This window comes from Amia ocellicauda, chromosome 4 (genome assembly GCF_036373705.1).
Source record: "Amia ocellicauda isolate fAmiCal2 chromosome 4, fAmiCal2.hap1, whole genome shotgun sequence".
Taxonomy (NCBI): Eukaryota; Metazoa; Chordata; class Actinopteri; order Amiiformes; family Amiidae; genus Amia; species Amia ocellicauda.
Genome location: NC_089853.1, coordinates 31,948,580 through 31,967,113, shown reverse-complemented (window position 1 = coordinate 31,967,113; position 18,534 = coordinate 31,948,580). Strand labels below are relative to the sequence as shown.

The 18,534-nt window shown below is 39.9% G+C and overlaps 2 protein-coding genes across 2 annotated transcripts in view; both read left to right on the top strand.

Moving 5' to 3' along the window:
- The window catches only part of fkbp16 (FKBP prolyl isomerase 16), a 46,300-nt gene extending 32,783 nt beyond the window's left edge, over positions 1–13,517 (top strand). Inside the window, exons 4-8 of the mRNA XM_066701901.1 lie at positions 587–804; positions 2,923–3,101; positions 3,928–4,005; positions 12,194–12,331; positions 12,788–13,517. Of these exons, the coding sequence (XP_066557998.1) occupies positions 587–804; positions 2,923–3,101; positions 3,928–4,005; positions 12,194–12,331; positions 12,788–12,874 (700 nt within the window). The 3' untranslated portion in view covers positions 12,875–13,517. The remainder of the gene's footprint in view (positions 1–586; positions 805–2,922; positions 3,102–3,927; positions 4,006–12,193; positions 12,332–12,787) is intronic.
- A 2,370-nt stretch (positions 13,518–15,887) lies between these two features.
- Positions 15,888–18,398, top strand: serf2a (small EDRK-rich factor 2a). Its single transcript, XM_066701900.1, has 3 exons — positions 15,888–16,013; positions 17,495–17,603; positions 17,921–18,398. The coding sequence occupies exons 1-3, from the start codon at positions 16,007–16,009 to the stop codon at positions 17,985–17,987; spliced, it is 183 nt and encodes a 60-aa protein (XP_066557997.1). The 5' UTR covers positions 15,888–16,006; the 3' UTR covers positions 17,988–18,398.
- Positions 18,399–18,534: the final 136 nt, after the last annotated feature.

Genomic DNA, 18,534 nt, shown 5'->3' with positions numbered 1-18,534 from the left:
GATCCCAGATCGATTTTCTGTTTGACAAATGCTTCTAGCTTTCCACATAGCAGAAACCCCGCCTTCAAAGTCATGGGTCTGTAATTTGCATTTGGCGAAATAGTTGAAAGTTTTAAAAGACCCCAGAATGCTAGAATGCTAAGAATCATTTTAGACCCCCTGGCTGGTTGTTCAAAGCCCTTCATAGTTCCCAACCCTGGTACTGGCGGAGCTCTGTGTCAGCTGATCTCCGCCAGTACCAGGGTTGGGAACTATGAACCAGCTCTTAAACAGGGGAGAAAGTAGTTGACAATATGCCTTGAATGAAGCCCAGTAGACACAGTGGCTCTGCGGGCTAGGGCTAGGAACCACTGCTCTAGTGATAAAGTCCATGTTTTCTTTGGGTGTGATATTCCCATGCACATCAGATGGAAGCACCAACTTAAAGACAGAGCTACTGCTAAGACTGAATTAAAACCAATGACAAGCTAATTGACAGTTTTATGGCATCACATCTCAAGGCTCATTTTGGTGCATGTTGTAGTTGCTGGAAGGTAGGGACAGGCTGGAGTGCTTCAATGACAGTTTCTCTTCTTGTCTTTGCCAGAGTTCCCGATATCCCCCCCAATTCACCCCTGCTATATGAGTTGCAAATCCTCCAAGTAAGAGACAAGCTGGATCCCCTGACTCTCCCCGCCTCGGACTGCATCCGGATGGGCAACCAGAAGAGAGAGCGTGGCAACTTCTACTTCCAAAGGGAGGAATACAGCAAGGCCGCCAAGTCTTACTGCATGGCTCTGGATATCCTCACTGCCCCGGCTAGTGGTAAGCCTGGTTCATTTGCCCTATTAAGTTCATGGAGTTCGTGGCTAAGGCTTGACAGGGCTGGCAGTTTGAGTTAAATAAAATGTTCCTAACATTCTATGAGTCAAATATGGTCCTCTAATTATAACTGGTTCAAAATTGCTCATAAATAAAGAGATAGCTGCACAATGGGTGAATTAATAGACCCTGATGGAGGGATGTTACAGCACATACTGCCTGTTTTTACTGATCTAAGAGACACGTTCTCATGCTAAAATGTACATCGTGTTACCTTAAATAATGTCTCAAGCTTCCTACCTACAGAAAGAGATTGATGCTTCTTAGAAGCTGTATTTTGTAATCGGAAGTGTGATTGTCAGTACATATTGGGATATTGTGGATTACAGTGTATAGCCAGTATTGATGGAGTATTATGTTGAGACTACATACATCTACCAATGTGCCACATCAAAAAGCCTGGAGTGTAACAAAGTGGTTCAAGGAGAATGGCACACTGCACTGGAAAAAGTATTCCTTTAGCTATACTCTATTTCACACATTGCAAATAAGTGTCTTGAATTTTAGATTTTGTTCCAATGCTACATGTGGTTGGCAGTTGCACGGGTTGATGCACACTCCCCAGCCTTTGCATTTAATTTAGTCACCATGTGTGATCAATGCAAGATCATTGACTGCTAATGGCTTTATCATAATGCAATGCCACAGCAAGAAGATGCGACAGTAAGGTGTTATGCAATTCAATATGACAGAGTTCGCTAAATGAATGAAGCAGAATACATCAATAAATTATGTCCCATTCCTAATTCTCTTTATTTACAGTATCATTCAGAACCAACTAGAAACAGATGTTGCACAGAAATGAGGTTGAAAATGTGAGTCAGAGGTTCTGAGGCAGTTTCAGTTCAGAGACACTGATGCAGGACTGTTACAGGAGCTACATAGTTGAGCAACTACACTTCAGCCTATCCACAAATCCCTGCCCGGTATCAATGTCAAATTTGGCATCAATATGTAAGCAGGTCCGACTACCTGCCTTCAAAGTCTCTGCTAGAGTCATTATGCCAAAAACCACCTGCAAGAACTCTTTACAGAACACAACTTGGGAGATATTGCCATGTACCCTTGTGGAAAGCCATTACAATATCCACTGTAGTCAGAGCTTTATTGTGCTTTTTTTTTTTTTTCAGACATAAAGCCAGACTTCAAACACCAGCAGGCTCCATTTCCTTTCTCCAGTAGGCGTTACCTCCTTTTTTGTGAATATGAAGTTCGCACCCACTGGGCCATAGACACACAGCCCCTACATCACAATAGAGCCCCTCCAATCTGCCAGCTTAACATCTCCTTTAAGGCTGAGACATGCCAGTCGAAGTATCTAGGCCACGCTCCTATTCCTTATGCTGTATAATAACCACTGGACCTCAGTGAAGCACACCAAAACAGTGCACCATTAGTGTTACGTGCACCAGTGACCATTTATCCGCTGCATTGTCCAAAACCAGACTTTCCACTTAGAATCTCCCCTGAGAAAGTGATCCTCATAAAGGGCATGGTTTTGGACTTTCTGATCAGCGGATTTGTTTATCTCCCCTCTCTTCTACTCTGGGCTCTGGGTTAGGTCTGTCCCTAAAACACCAACAAACAAAACAAAAAGTGGCTACTTCCTGGATAGTAGAGCCATTAAGGAAGGAGCACAAGAAAGGTGTTTATGTAATGTAAAGCCAAGAAAACCTTTACAATATACTGTAACAATAGTTAAACGCCTGCCAAATAAAAATGTGGATTGCTTCTTAATTGCCAGCGAGCAATATACTGGAGTTAAGAAATGTTGAAAGCACACCACAATGCATCTGCTTTAATCTCAGCATTATACCATAGCAATCCTTAACATTGTACCTTGCTTTCAGTATGCTGAATCATTCATTTTATAGTAGCCACTGTGTGTTACTACACCATTTTAATTCAGCGTTTTAACAAATGGATGTGCCATGATAGCCACGCCAAGGCCTTTAAAATAATTACCATTGGAAAAACGAGAGCCATGGTGAAAAAGGTTTCGAAATGTATTACGGTAACATTTCCTAAACTGGGCTAAGTATGTGCTCTCTCTCTATGTAGTCGGCAGCAGCGTGGCAGAGGCGGAGGCCGAAGAGCTGCGGGACTGCCGGGTAAAGTGTCTCAATAACCTGGCAGCCGCCCAGCTGAAGTTGGAGCAGTACGGAGATGCACTCAGCACCAGTGACAACGTGCTGCTGCTGGACCCCCACAACGTCAAAGCGCTCTTCCGGAGAGGAAAGGTGAAGCCCCACGCTGAATTACAAAAAGGCCCAATGACTCACAGAGCTGTGATGCAGGCTTTTCAGTGGCAACCTATCATTACATACAAGGCTGGGTCATAGGTACTTCGGAGGCTAACACAGCTTATGCCTGTACATGAAGTCTAGACTCCAGAAATCATGCTACTTGAAATACTTGAACAGAGCAATCTCAGTAATTCTTAGTTTGATAGACTTGCCAGTATATAGGCTTTACAACCTCTCCCACTCAATTGGATTTGTGTTTTCATTTATTTTTATGAGCATCATGAGAGATATTTCCAATTTTTTTAGTTGTCCACATCTTAGACACTGGCGAGTCTTTGCTTTTTCATTGTTATTCATTCAGTCTGCCTTTCATTCAGTTTGCCAAGAAGTCTGTTGGTCTCGAGATAAACAAAATATAAAATAATAATTAACAATAGCTTTAATATACATACATACAAACATACATACATACACAACCACACACAAACACAAACATACACACATAGATGTTAGTTTAGATCTCTGGGATGTGATAAGGAAATTGCTGAATACTCAGGGGTTTTCAAACCAGTCCTGGAGTACCCCCTGCCCTGCTGTTTTTTGTTCCAACTGAGGTCTTAATTATTTAATTGAATGGTATATTGAATTGTTAGGTCAATTAATGATTCAATTAAGCAATTAAGACCAGCAGGGCAGGGGGTACTCCAGGACCGGTTTGAAAACCCCTGCTCTACATCAAAGACATAGATTGCAAGTAGTGTTCAGTATAGATGTTCAGTGGAGCATCACATGTGTACTCTTAGATCACTCTGTTTTCCAGTTACTATCAGACAAGGGGGAATATCAAGAGGCCATGGAGACCCTGAAGAAAGCAATGAAGCTTGAGCCGTCTACCAAGGTAAGCCAGACCAAAGCCCTCTCAAGTACAGAATACACGGCTCAGGCCATGGTATCAGAGGACAGAGCAGTGTTTGATTTACTTGAAACAAGAGAGTCTGACATCTCTGGCAGAAATAACATCAGTGAAGGGTGGGAAACTTTCCAGTGTCCACAGCCATGAAAATCATCCTCAGTGCACTCGATAGTCCATTTATACAGCTGGATTTGTAACAGGCAACAAACACGTGCCTGAGACACGTCCTGTAATTGAGCCACTGAGGCCTTGAGTATTTAAAGATCTCTACTCTTCGGAGTGTCCTTGAAACCAAACTTTAAAATGGTATATAGCAGGAGTATTTGCATTAAACTTAAAAACAACCATATATTTCCTTTCCCAGCCTGTTCCACAAAAAACAAATCTAATTAACATTTGAGAACAAGCACGTCGAGTTCTGCTCCATTTCGTCGCCGACACAAATGAGCAATCGCTTTGTATCTGAATCCAGTATGATTTGTAATAGCTTTGTTTGGCAGGCAGGCCCTTCTCAATCTGCGTCTGACTGGACATGGCGATTTCCATTTTTACAGATATGAGGCGGTTCAATCCAGACCGATTTTAGTCCTATTGTGTTTACAGTCATTGCTTTGAGTTAGGGGTGTATTTAAGCAATCAGAGTTCGCTTTTGATGTTCTACATATGATCAAATGAAATGCAGAAGCACAGATCCATGTCAGGCAGACCCTGACTATCGATTTATTTATTCAGTGTATTTGAACTATCATTGAGAAAATAGTAACAAAGGCTGAATATCTTTCCAGAGCCACCTGAATCAGTCTACATTTCAGTGTGGTTCTTAAACAAGTTGTATCTTTCGAAATCTTATGACCTTATGATTTCACAGCAATTTACTTTTAAAAAGTGGTTTAAATAAATAAAAAAAAAAGCTTGTATTCTCCATTTAGACTGCTGCAACAGGACAGGTAGTACATATAACACTGTTAATTCACACAGGAACACAATACGGCCTAGAAAATAAAAAATGTTGCTTATAATTTTTTTTTAGACTATAAACTTGGCTTATTTTATTGTCAGAAGCATTTTTTTAAAAATTTATAACTAAACATATAATTGGGATCAAGTTGTAATTTGCAATTCATGTCTAGGATAACGTTTTTATATGTTCTAGGAAGGCCTAAGAATAATAATAATAAAAAAAAAACTTGGCCTTATAGAAAACAATAGAATCTAAGAGAAAGGAAATTAAGTTAATTAAGCCCTACCAGTAGTATTCAATCCGCTCTTGGTCACATCAATTGTTTCCTGTTCATATCTCCCACTGCCTAGTTAAATCAATTGTAGCATGGAAAATGGGTATTCTCTTTTTTCATCAATAATCAAGGTTTTATTTAAATGGTGTGCTTCAGACATTTAATAATATTAGACATTATCTTTTTTCCATGACTACTTCAAGCAATCAAAATCTGGTATAACGAATAACAATTAATCAGGGTTTTATTCAGTCTTTTTTATAGACTTCCAAGCAATAAGACTGAATGCAGTGCTGAACATCAATGTACCCTGGTCTCTGCAATGAGGTAGCTGTTTACATTGGGTCACCTGTTTACAGTGCTTCTGCCTAGCTCTGTACCTGCCTTGTCTTGCTTTTCTGGTTTGGCTCTGATTGCCAGAACTCCTATTCTCAGCACACAAAGAGATTAAGAGAGCCGTCTCAGAGCTCAGTGCAATGACAGGGTAGTGAGTGTTTTAGGAAAACGCCTCCGCAGAGAGGCTTTTTAATAATCCTGAAGGCTAACAAAAACGCAAAAAGCAAGGTCCCATTTTAAAAATATCAGAGGGGAAATGGGGATCATATACTTTCTCCTGACACCCAGATGTGCCCAGAGTCACTCCTGAGCCCTGATATCTACCTTTGCGTCGTGGCAGTGTCTCTATAGGAACCTGGATCCTGCAGGCTATGCACTGCCACCCTGCTGAGAGGGAACGCTTTGTTTCTCCAAATGTGCAGCTGAGAATGTTTTGGCGAAGACAGATTCCTGGATATCAAATGTTCAATGTGTAATTTAAAAGCTGAGCTTGAGACAACATAGTGACAAAATATAATAAAAAAGGTTAATAATACCAGGCCATTCAGTTGCTAGTAGTGACAACTGATGGTCAGTCACAATTTCCCAGGTTTCAGCAGCAACAACAAAAAAATAAAAACTTTTCTAAGCTCTCAAGTCTAATCAAATTGACGATTAGATTATAATGGATTCTGAGGCCTCCAAATTCCTGTTTACTTTTTGCTAAACTTATTTGAGTGCACATTTGCCTCCAGCACCAGTGGCTGATTTAGTGTTACGTATACACTGATAAAAACAAAAAACCCAAATTTGCTATATATGTAGGCTATACATTGTAACATTTGCGGATTCAAGTGCTAATGATGAGAAGTAGCCATCACTTGCAGTTCTTCAATGTCCAGTTTATTGAGCAGAGCGCAGACTTATCCCAACAGTAATGCACATCAACAGCAGCAGACTCGACTATAAAGCATGTCCCAGCAAATCCCCTTCACAGACTGGGCACCCTGGATTGAAGCCCTAATCTAGGCTATCCTGCCCCTGGCCCCACACCAACCAATCATGAGAATGCACCATCAGTTAGCGCTGCATGCATGTTTCAGATAGGGTGACCCGAGTTATACTGACATACACACATATGTGGCACCACAAAGGTTTGAACCCCAGAACATTCTCAAACTAACAAAATAGCACTTATATACAGATTACTACACAGATAACCTCACAGAACAAGATAATGCTATGTCCCAAAACTAGGAGGGCAACAGTGGCTTAGGAAGAAAGCATTGAATTAACTGGTTAGAATCCTGACTTCAGTTCCAGAGAACACCTCTGGGATGAACTGGAACAGAGAATCAGGAAGAGACCACACCCTTTCAGTCAGTACACTAGACACTGTGCAGTGAAAGGAATCTCACAGTCTTCCCTCAGTCATTTATCAGAAGAATTCCAACATTAAGGCCTACACTGGGCCTACACCCAATTAAACACTGAATGCTAACTGAGTCTCAGTTTATGTCATGAGGTTTGCAGCAGCTTATACATAGGCTATATATACACTCACCTAAAGGATTATTAGGTACACCATACTAATACTGTGTTTGACCCCCTTTCGCCTTCAGAACTGCCTTAATTCTACATGGCATTGATTCAACAAGGTGCTGAACGCAGAAATGTTGGCCCATATTGATAGGATAGCATCTTGCAGTTGATGGAGATTTGTGGGATGCACATCCAGGGCACGAAGCTCCCGTTCCACCACATCCCAAAGATGCTCTATTGGGTTGAGATCTGGTGACTGTGGGGGCCAGTTTAGTACAGTGAACTCATTGTCATGTTCAACAAACCAATTTGAAATGATTCGACCTTTGTGACATGGTGCATTATCCTGCTGAAGTAGCCATCAGAGGATGGGTACATGGTGGTCAAAAAGGGATGGACATGGTCAGAAACAATGCTCAGGTAGGCCGTGGCATTTAAACGATGCCCAATTGGCACTAAGGGGCCTAAAGTGTGCCAAGAAAACCACCACCACCAGCCTGCACAGTGGTAACAAGGCATGATGGATCCATGTTCTCATTCTGTTTACGCCAAATTCTGACTCTACCATCTGAATGTCTCAACAGAAATCGAGACTCATCAGACCAGGCAACATTTTTCCAGTCTTCAACTGTTCAATTTTGGTGAGCTTGTGCAAATTGTAGCCTCTTTTTCCTATTGGTAGTGGAGATGAGTGGTACCCGGTGGGGTCTTCTGCTGTTGTAGCCCATCCGCCTCAAGGTTGTACGTGTTGTGGCTTCACAAATGCTTTGCTGCATACCTCGGTTGTAACGAGTGGTTATTTCAGTCAAAGTTGCTCTTCTATCAGCTTGAATCAGTCGGCCCATTCTCCTCTGACCTCTAGCATCAACAAGGCATTTTCGCCCACAGGACTGCCGCATACTGGATGTTTTTCCCTTTTCACACCATTCTTTGTAAACCCTAGAAATGGTTGTGCGTGAAAATCCCAGTAACTGAGCAGATTGTGAAATACTCAGACCGGCCCGTCTGGCACCAACAACCATGCCACGCTCAAAATTGCTTAAATCACCTTTCTTTCCCATTCAGACATTCAGTTTGGAGTTCAGGAGATTGTCTTGACCAGGACCACACCCCTAAATGCATTGAAGCAACTGCCATGTGATTGGTTGGTTAGATAATTGCATTAATGAGAAATTGAACAGGTGTTCCTAATAATCCTTTAGGTGAGTGTATATTTCCTAGAGCCTTGTAATACAAATTAGATTTTACATTTTGGGGGGAAAAAACAGAATAAAATAACTATGGTTTAATCTTTTAGAACATCAGAAAGCAGAAATGCTATAATTTTTTCAAAAATATACCTGAAGTTGTTCCAAACAAGCCCACACAACTGTCCATCCTCAGGGTCTACCTGCTGGTTGTCCTGTCAGCTTATTCTGGGTTTGAATTTTTGTATATAGTCCTGCTTGTACTCCTAGCACACAGACACCCGCCCTCATTTCCAGCAGATGCTGCTCTGGCAGTGAAGACACTTTGTCTAGACAAAACTAAAATATCTGTTGGTTCCTTAATAACACCCTTGCTTAAATAACACCAGAAACATGCCCCCTGGGGGAAAATATAAAATAAAATAAAAACTGTGTACAGTGGGTAAGTACAGTTGCTAACATTATAATACCATAAGTGTTGAAATGACAGATGAATACCATAAGACAGCTGTTCATCATGTATGTAATGGGATGTAGGCTGACTGCTGCAATACGTCTGATACGTGGCCAGAGGAATACTATGCCATTCCTCCAATAGCGCAGATTCTAGTTGCCCTTCCAGTTCATCCCAGATCTGCTCTATGGGATTGAGGTCAGTTCTGAGCAGGGCTTGAATCATTTTCTCCTTGAACCGCAGTATTACCCACCCAGATCTGTGACCATACCCTTCTTTCAATGTTAGCCACAATTGTCCAACATATCCCAATATCCCAATCTCAGAGAAGTACATGACCTCAGTGGAAATTCATGACTTGCGAAAGAATGCTGTTTCTTTCCTTCTGTTTAAATATAATTTATATTTCAAAATTAGCAAAACCACGGTTGTAACTGAACCATCTGCCATCACATTTTATTTAAATTGGTAATACACTGTACAAAGGCCTTCAACGCAGCCATATTTCATGCCTCCATTTTGGGGAAATTATTTTGAAGAACTCTTGTGAGGCATAAGGATTTTAATGCACAGAAAAATCATCTCTGTCAACAGCATTCTTATGGCACTTTTTTTGTTATTTCTTACATTGATGAACCTATGGTTAGAGTTTTTGTATATTTGTTGCCCCTCCAAATTCTCAGAGCACAGGCCTCCCCTGCTTCCCAAGACCTGTACTTAACTTACCATCTAATTTTGTGCTACTTTCACAAAGCATTACTACTTTAAAATAACTTGACCTCGAAAAGTTATAATTATTGTGTTTTTACTTATTGTGCAATTATGCCATTTTGATTCAACTCTATAATTAAATAAGGTATATAATTATTGGAACATATTCTTTATTACATCTGTCCCAGTGAAGAAAATCAGAGATTCCAGCAGTGTGGAATTCTATACATTTTTCCCTGGTTGGATCAGCCTTTGAAGCCCCCATTGGTATCCAAAATTCAGAATCTATAGGCTATATATTCTGCAAAGACAAACTTTTATTTCAAATATTTCTTATTAAAACATAAAGTTTAAATGATTAACAAATAAAGGGGCATAGAGTGTATAGTGTTTCAACTCTGAAGAAAAAATAAAAAATAAAGAGCAGAAAACTTGACTTTAAAAACTATTCTAAGAAAATGTATAAATCCATATATATCACACCCATACATCCTGTGTTTTACAGCTGAAGTATCTTTTACTTTTTCCTCTAAAATTCTAAACTGCTCTTTTTCAAATAATACAACTCCCTAACACTCACACTTCAAAGCAGGTATGAAATGAAACTGAATAACAGTGTAGTGTAGCATTGGGTCTGCCATGTGACTCCATCCAAGAGCCAAGGTGAGCAGCTAGATCTCACATTTGATACATAAATATCTCCAAAATGGAAAGAATATCTGTGCACTCCAATGCGCAACCTTAACAAAGTGCTGGCCAGAATACAATATATTGTCAGGTTCTATATATATAGCATAGAAAGCGAGAGAGAGAGACAGTGTTGAGGTGGCCTTAAGTGCGCAACTAATTTTGGCAAAATGCAATGTCTACAGAATAAACATGCCAAGGACATCAGCCATTTTCATTTATCTGAAAGTCAGACAGTGACAAACGCCTTTCTGTTTTTCTGATTTTATTTTAAGACATTTAGAATTGCAAATGGCCTTTTCCTTTTATGCCTTGCCAATCTGGGATGACCAATTGTTTTACGTCTTTCTTATGTTAAAAGGCATCAGGGATACACACCCAAGATAACTCTTTTTAAATCAAAAGGCTCTTATTCTGGGAGCCAAAACATCCACCACACTGGAAGAGCTATTCTCTTGCCAGGAAGTGTGTAACGCCTATGTTAATTTTTGGTTTTAATGTTCTGTGTGTTTGGCCAACAGCTTCATATCTCTTTCAGTGTATTATACACATCTGATTACAGAGGAGGAAACCAAGGTACAAAAAAAAGGCCTGTAATATAAATTCATCTAATTTAGAACTGGAAGTAAAGGATGCAAGTAGCCAAGAGAGAAAATGCTGCTACTGCTGTGCTTTGGTGGGATAAAGAAATGTCTTCCCTAGTACTTTTACTTTGTCAGTGAAGTTTCATGAATTCATATTATTTGATCAAAAGTGCTATAAAACAAAACTACATGCTCATGAAACCTACACTGAAAATATATGTGATTCTCCATAGACTCGCAATCAAATTAAGACACCTTTCAATGAAGATCTTAGGTCTGTCAGAGTACACATTTATCAGACTTGGTGAAAGACTTTCTGTGAGAATCAGGAAAAACCGTTTAACCCCAACAACTGCTGCCATCTGCTGCACACTTAAAGAATAACATTTATTCCTGTGTCAGAATGCTTTCAATTTATGAAGGACCCTACAAGCTTTTAAGTATTTTTACAGATAGAACAAGCTTTGTCATTTTAATTCGGGGATAAATAATTAGAGTAAATTATAATAATTACAAATCTGATTAAAAAACAAAGGAGAGAGTCTCAAATTAGGTTCATTTTAATGAATAGTTTTCTAAATGATTCACCACCTATGAATAGGCCAGTCAAAACACCAATGCACATCATTGTACCCGTATAGTGCAAGTTATGTTGTTAAAGCCTGCATATTTTCCAGTTGAAAATTAGTATCAGTTTTTTAAAAACTCAAAGTACACTAAAATGGTTTATACTAATCTTTCGTTTTTCATTCTTATGACTTGTTTCTGATACTCTGCCTTATTAGCAAATAACGTCTGCCCACAAAGAGATAGTTAATAAAAAAAACTCAACAAGTTCCTGTTCTCTATATTAAGCCAGGAGGTTGTAAGCAATAAACTGTGGTTGGTCAGAATAGGCATCAAGGGCCTTTCCAATTTAAATGAATGTATATAAATGACAAGCGAACCTGCAGTCATATTTCATGCAGTTAAAGACCTACAAGCTTAGATCAAGTGCAGGGGATGTTGATCATGCATGACTCAAAGCTGGATTCTGAGAAAGACATTTTCATAATGACTGCATTCGTAAGGCTGATAAGAATATCGACATTTCCACTGGCCTACCAGCACGTCAGACATGTCAGTTCAGAAGAGAAACAAAAAGCCTACCCCTTATCTGCCCTTCAGTAGCTTTCTCTACCAAAGCGCCCTTGGCCAGCACTTATTTGCATGAGCCCTACTTCTCTGTTTACAGTGCTTTCTAGTTGCAAAATCTATAATTATCTAACAAGCGGGGCAGTTTATAATTCACTGATACTGATGGTTTCTGTACCAATATTGAAAATTAAATCCACATTTAAACTAACTATTTCCACAACATATTTGACTTGCATCATTCCATGTTATTACTGTTCACAGCAGCAGTGGATTCATTAGTAAGAGACATGTCAGTCACTTGTGTCCAACCTTTCTTGTCAGGCTATCCATGTGGAGCTGTCTAAGCTAGTAAAGAGGCAAGTTGGAGACAATGAGACTCAGAAATGGAAGGCCAAACCAGCCCAGATGCTGGGGGAAAATATAGCCCCATTCCTCAAACCATCCCTGCAGGAGACCTCAGTAAGTACCCTGAGCAATTGTACTGGTGATTTCATAAAATATAGTGATTAAAACTAAAGTTCAGGAGGATGTCAACCCCCAGTCACACTTCAATCTGCTCCAAACACAGCCAATGAGATACACCTTCACATAAACGCTATCAGAAATACCACATAACAAGCTCCTGTCCCCTGCCTCACTCCCGCAGCGCTACCACCACACTCGCCTTTGCTTTGCAGCAGCTCCTTGGCTCCATCCACCATGTGAGGGGTCTGCTAGCCTCGTCCTCATGACCAGGCCATTGTTTCCTCAGCCAAAGCGGGTTAAGGCCAAAATTACTCCATTACATCAATCACTACGTCTTCCACCTACGTCTATATGGGTTGTCTGAACTACTGAACTCTCATTTAAGCTGAAGGGAAAAAATGCTCTGACTTTGTTCTGACTTCAAGGCTTTTTGTGTTGTTTCTTTCTCAGGGTATCCCTTGGAAGTTGCTGTTCGGAGCTCTTGTGGTGGCTATTTGCAGTCTAGTGACATCAATGGTCCTGTCAGCACAAAACTAACTGCCACTGGAGCATGAAGAGCTCAAATAGGACCAACCCCTGCTGCAAATCTGCCTAATGACAGATGAGATCAACAAGTGTTCATGAAGTTTCACAGATTGTTGTGACTTTTCCAGACCTGTGCATAAAGGCCAACATGGCTGGAGTGTGTGGTTGTATTCATCCAAAGGCAGCTTAATATATCAATATTTTAGATGATACTGGGGGAGTGGATGCAGGGGTAAGCTACCAGATCTATGTGGTTTCTGCCCCCTGCTCTAACAGGCTATACAACTAGGCACAATATACCAATACAAAAACCAATCCATCACTCCAAAGGCTGCATTTATAGGGGGAAACTGCCTAGATAAACATTTAATTCTGTGAAATGGTAACAACAATTTATACCAATGCAAACATACATCAAATGACAGATATACAGTCATGGTGAAACAAATTAGATTTAGTACCTTATTGAGGAAACACAAAAGGTAAATGATTACAGATATCCAAAATGCATACATTTCTTTCTCATGGGCACAGCAGAAGCAGGTGTGTACTGAGCCCTGTCTGTGACTGTGATTCAGGCAGCCTATTTCTGTACACCAAGGTCCCCAGCAAAGCCTTATGCACAATGTGTCCAGACAGTGTTCTTAACTACATGCCTATTGTATATGGGTACAAAGTCAAGATGTTGAATTCATCATTTTTTCTTTGTTTTAAGCATCATTTTAGTTGCCACAAACTCAAGTGGGAGAAAAGGTGAGAAAGAGAGATTGCTGTCAGGGTGTGCTTTCTACCGACAGTGTTGTGGAGAGTTAACATTCTCCTCACAATTCCACCTGCGTTCCACACACATATTGAGTCCACCAAGTTGTTGGGGACCAATGACATTATAAAGACTGCTATTCCAGGACCAACGGGAAGACATCACCCTAGCCCCACATTGAAGATGAATGATGTCACTGACCCTAATGAGGCAAAAGATACACACTATCTCCAGGCATCAGGACTGTTTCCTTTTCTACGGATGGCTGCTGAATACCTGCATAGAAAACAAATTGCATTTGTTAGAGGTGGCAACTGACAGTTCACTCAACAAGTTAATGTTACAAAGCCTCAAGTGACCATGAGATGTATTACATTTTTAGCAAATTGTGTTTTGGAACTTGAGACTTCATAGGCTTCAGTTTGCTGACTAGATTCAATGTCAGTCACCATGCAATTGCAGCTCTGTTCATGCATAACCAGGTGGATCACATAATATGAATTAGCATACATTGCAGCCTTCAGAATGAACAAATATGCACTAGCTTTGCTTTGCAGTCATTTCAAGTATCCAAGTATTACATGTTAGAGCATTATGTAGCATTATACTGCTTTCTATCTCCAAGCTGCATTTCTTAGAAAATCCACTGGCACAATATTATATGAGTGTTATATATATTAAATATGAAGAGTACCTCCTTTAAAGTGTGTAATATGTAGATTTATTAGAGTATTGTAGTTTTGTACTGGATTTTTTTATATACATCAACCTTTTTCCTTTTATAAAGTAAGTCTTTACTGGAAATATTTTATTGTTTTGTTTTTTTCCATATATATATATATATATATATATATATATATATATATATATATATAGATAGATAGATAGATAGATAGATAGATAGATATAGATATAGATAAGTCAGTTGGTCATTAGCACATATTCTAAAATTAGGAAGTAATGCATTACAGGTTTTAAAAACATCTTCTTTCAAGTAGCCTAGAGGTTGTGATAAGACTTTATAATAAGTTCATATCAAAATATTTCAGTGAGCTCTAGCTAATTTAATATTAACAAAAAAGGGCCATGGGAAACTGAACCCTCTACCTCCTTTAATTCCCAAATCTCAAAATTGAATAATTTTCAATTCTGCCTCAACACATTTCCACAGCACAACACCAGACTCAATAGCATTTTAAGTGTCCTTATTGGAATTACACAGCATGTTGGCAAGTGTCTCTGGGTGTCAGTAACAATAGCTGTCAGTTAGTTATATTTATGTGAAATCAAAGTCAATGTAATAACCAGTATGTTAAGAATTACTCAGGGTATACACTAATGATTGTTTTTTTATAGACCAAACCTCTCTAAATGTGATTTTGTGTGAATGTGTACAAAATAACATTTAAAATTACTAACCTTGAGTAAATACATAATTGCAGACAGACTGTATTTCCAACTTGGTCCACTAGAGGACAAAGTGTTTCCTAGTTTGTTTAAATATATATTATTAAACTCACACTCAGCAGTTCGAAGAAGTTGTCAGAATCAAATTGCTTATAAGTACAACTGCATTGCAAACGTCTTATAAAATCCAATGCAAAACCACACCATATTGTCAATATCCATGGATTCCTATTCTTAAGATATTTGCTCATGATGAAAGAGATGCAAAAATTCTGCAAGCCTCCATCAGAGTCCACGGCACTTCATTAGTATTATTATATTTCGATAATCATACCTGCAGGAAAGATGTTCAGTGCAGAAATTATCTTCCAGGGGACGAAGTGATGTATAGCGTTGCCGGCTCATATGGAAGACATTACTGGGTTGTACAGTACTACCATTCTGGAAAAAATACACCTATACACTACTACTACTACTACTACTAATAATAATAATAATAATAATAATAATAATAATAATAATAATAATAATAATAAATGTCTTCAGTGTAAAACATTTAAACTGTTTGCAGTGTTCTTGAAAGAGATCTTAGGTCCATTTCAGACAACTCCTGAATGAAATAAACAAATATACAGGATGTATCTAAACATAAATAAATACAAATGAATAACAAACTAAAAAGTTAAAATACTTACCTGACTCTTTCATTGGCAAAACCTTTTCACAATCATGCGCTCACGCACCTGCTCAGATCCTTGGCCAATCAGAAGACGAGAACCGTTTTTGACTCCGGCCGCTCGGCCAATCAGAGCGCCCCTGTGGCGGGACTCCTGGATAGAAATCTCGCGTTGCGGGGAGTGATTTGCAGTGCGGCGGGGAGGACACAGCGGCGCGGAGGGAGAGGGTGGTACTAGAGAGCAGCCCGTAGGGTTCGCCAGCTGGAACTCGGAAACCTTCAACTAAAAAAAAAAAAAAAAATGACGAGTACGTATAAAATAATATACCTTCCGTTTATTTAGCTTAATAACCGCGCATTGCACAAAAGCTGTTAAATATCTATCGATTGCTGAGTGTCTAAAGGCGCCTTTGTATGTGGGAGTGCGGCAGGACGGCATTGGGAGACGTTTTCTAGGCCGGAGTGTTGTTTACAATTTGTTCATCTTCAAAAATGCAATAAATCTTCGACGCCTACATTAAAATGAGATGATGTAATGACTGTGTTGTGTGTAAATGTCATTCGTTATACCTGCGCCAAGCAGAGGGGTGATTAGTACAGTTAACTAATTTGATATTTATGTGCCTGTGTTTTCCGTTTAGTAAAAACCAACAATCAAGCCATTGCTAGCGCCGAGACTCTGAGCGGTGATCCCTCTGGCTTGTGTGTAGTGTGGGCCACTAGACGGGCATTTGCCCTGAATCCAGGTGTCCTTGTCCGCTGTGTCTTGCATATGCCTGGAGATTGGATGCGCACCGTGCCAGCCAGCTCATTGAGGCTAGTCACTGTTTTGCGTAGTTTTCTCTTTGAATTCATAATCCGCAACCTGACTGTAACCAGCTCTGATTTTTGACAGGGCTTTCTGTCGGGGGGTCGACGTTTTCCTCGGTCTCGGAATACAGGGTCCCTGGCTGTGCTCCGGAGCGCCCCCCTTGCCACGTAGCCGAGATGTAGGCTAGTCTGCACAGAGTCGGGGTGATTTCTGTGCGTCTCGTACTTCAATTCAATAAAATAGTCCAGTCTGCACTCTTCCTACAGTTGGAGTAGAAATCGGTGTCCAGCTCACTGTGCATGCTGTGCTTTTATCTGTGATTTTTATGGATCTGCCAGGCGCTGTCGGGTAGTTTAAAGCGCCGTCCGCTGCAGCGAACGTTCTAGAACAATCCCAAACCAAGCGTGGGGGTGTCTGGACCGACACCGGCACTGAGGCACTCGTCTGCTTCTTGGGAAGTGCCAAAGTGGATGGGAGATGAAAAGTTTTTGACTGCCTGCATGCTCAGAGCGTCCTGGTTACATTGTCTATAGTAAAAGGTGAACAAATTCATTTTAAGCTTGCATATGGTTCTAGATAAGTAATCTCACCAACACGAGCTTGCAGTTGGTCATAGTGTTTATGACTGAAATCTGTACTGTATATTACCTGACGTATAAAATACAAGAGTCTGCTGATTGCAATGTGTTTAATAGGATATGGGTGCTGTTGCTGCCCTTTTATATAGATGCCCGATTACTGTGCCATACTAGCTCAAATAAGTTGGTCTCCACATTTATATCAGTTTAGTGAATCCCAGAAGTGTTCTATAGGACTGAGGTCATCACTCTGAGCAGCCCGTTTACTTTGACCATGGTTGTACTCTCAGCAATGTAAAGTAAGACCATAACCTCTGGTGATCTGAGTTGTAATTATCTTGAAGGATTACTGGCAGCACTGGACATTTAATTGAGCACTGTGCTGGTTTGTGATTTGCAGGGGGAAATCAGCGTGAACTTGCCCGTCAGAAGAATGCCAAGAAGCAAAATGCAGACGGCAAGGGCAAGAGGAATGACGATGGCTTGTCTGCAGCTGCCAGGAAGCAGAGGTATGTGGACTGCCACGGAGACAATGCTTTCTACAACCTACATGTTGTCCTGAAAATAGGAAGTAGTAGTTTTCTTGCAGACTTTCTGGGTTCCTTCAACTATTCAGCTGTAGATTTCCCGGAACTTTCCATAAAGCAGTTATGTCTATATGCAGTTTTAAATCCACCTGTGACAGATTTCCTTGTGACCTTGGTCCTAGGAATGTTTTCAGTAAACTTCAAAGTGGTCAAGTTCAGTGATGTCATGTGCAGAAGGGATCAAATGAACTTGTGCCATGATAAAATATTTTTATTTATTTTTCCCCTTTTCTTCACAGGGATGCAGAGATTATGCAGCAAAAGCAGAAACAGGCCAAAGATAAACCAAAAGACCAACCCAAATAACTGAAAGAAGACTAAACATCCAGACAAGACTTCCCACGTTTTTTGCCAGAAAGAAACAAAATCAATTCAAGTCTTCTTGGTATTAAAACAAACTTTTTTTTTTTTTTTTTTTTCTTGTCTAAGTTCTGATGTCTAGATAACATGCATTATTGTAATCTTTCCTATGGGGGATTATATGGTTTGTAAGTTTCAGGTGAACTAATGACTTGGCAGGTTTTAGCAGAGTTCTGAATGACATGGCTACAAAAGTATGCTCGTGTTTGTCAGCATGCATGGGCTGTGGTCTCATGAACAGAATTTAGTGTAAAGAGAAGCAGATGTCACTGCTTGGATCAACACAATCTTGTATTTTTGTATCAAAGTTTGCCCCCAACTTGAAATTTATTTAATAAATTGTAGCTTTTTAGTTCATGGGTTTTGTTCAATTGACTTAAACTGTTCTGTGGTCTCCTCTTGCATTTTATTGAAGATTCTAGTTTTTAGCATGATTTTATCTCAAACCCTTTTCAGAGTGAATGCTTGTGATGCATATGCAATCAGGTATTTG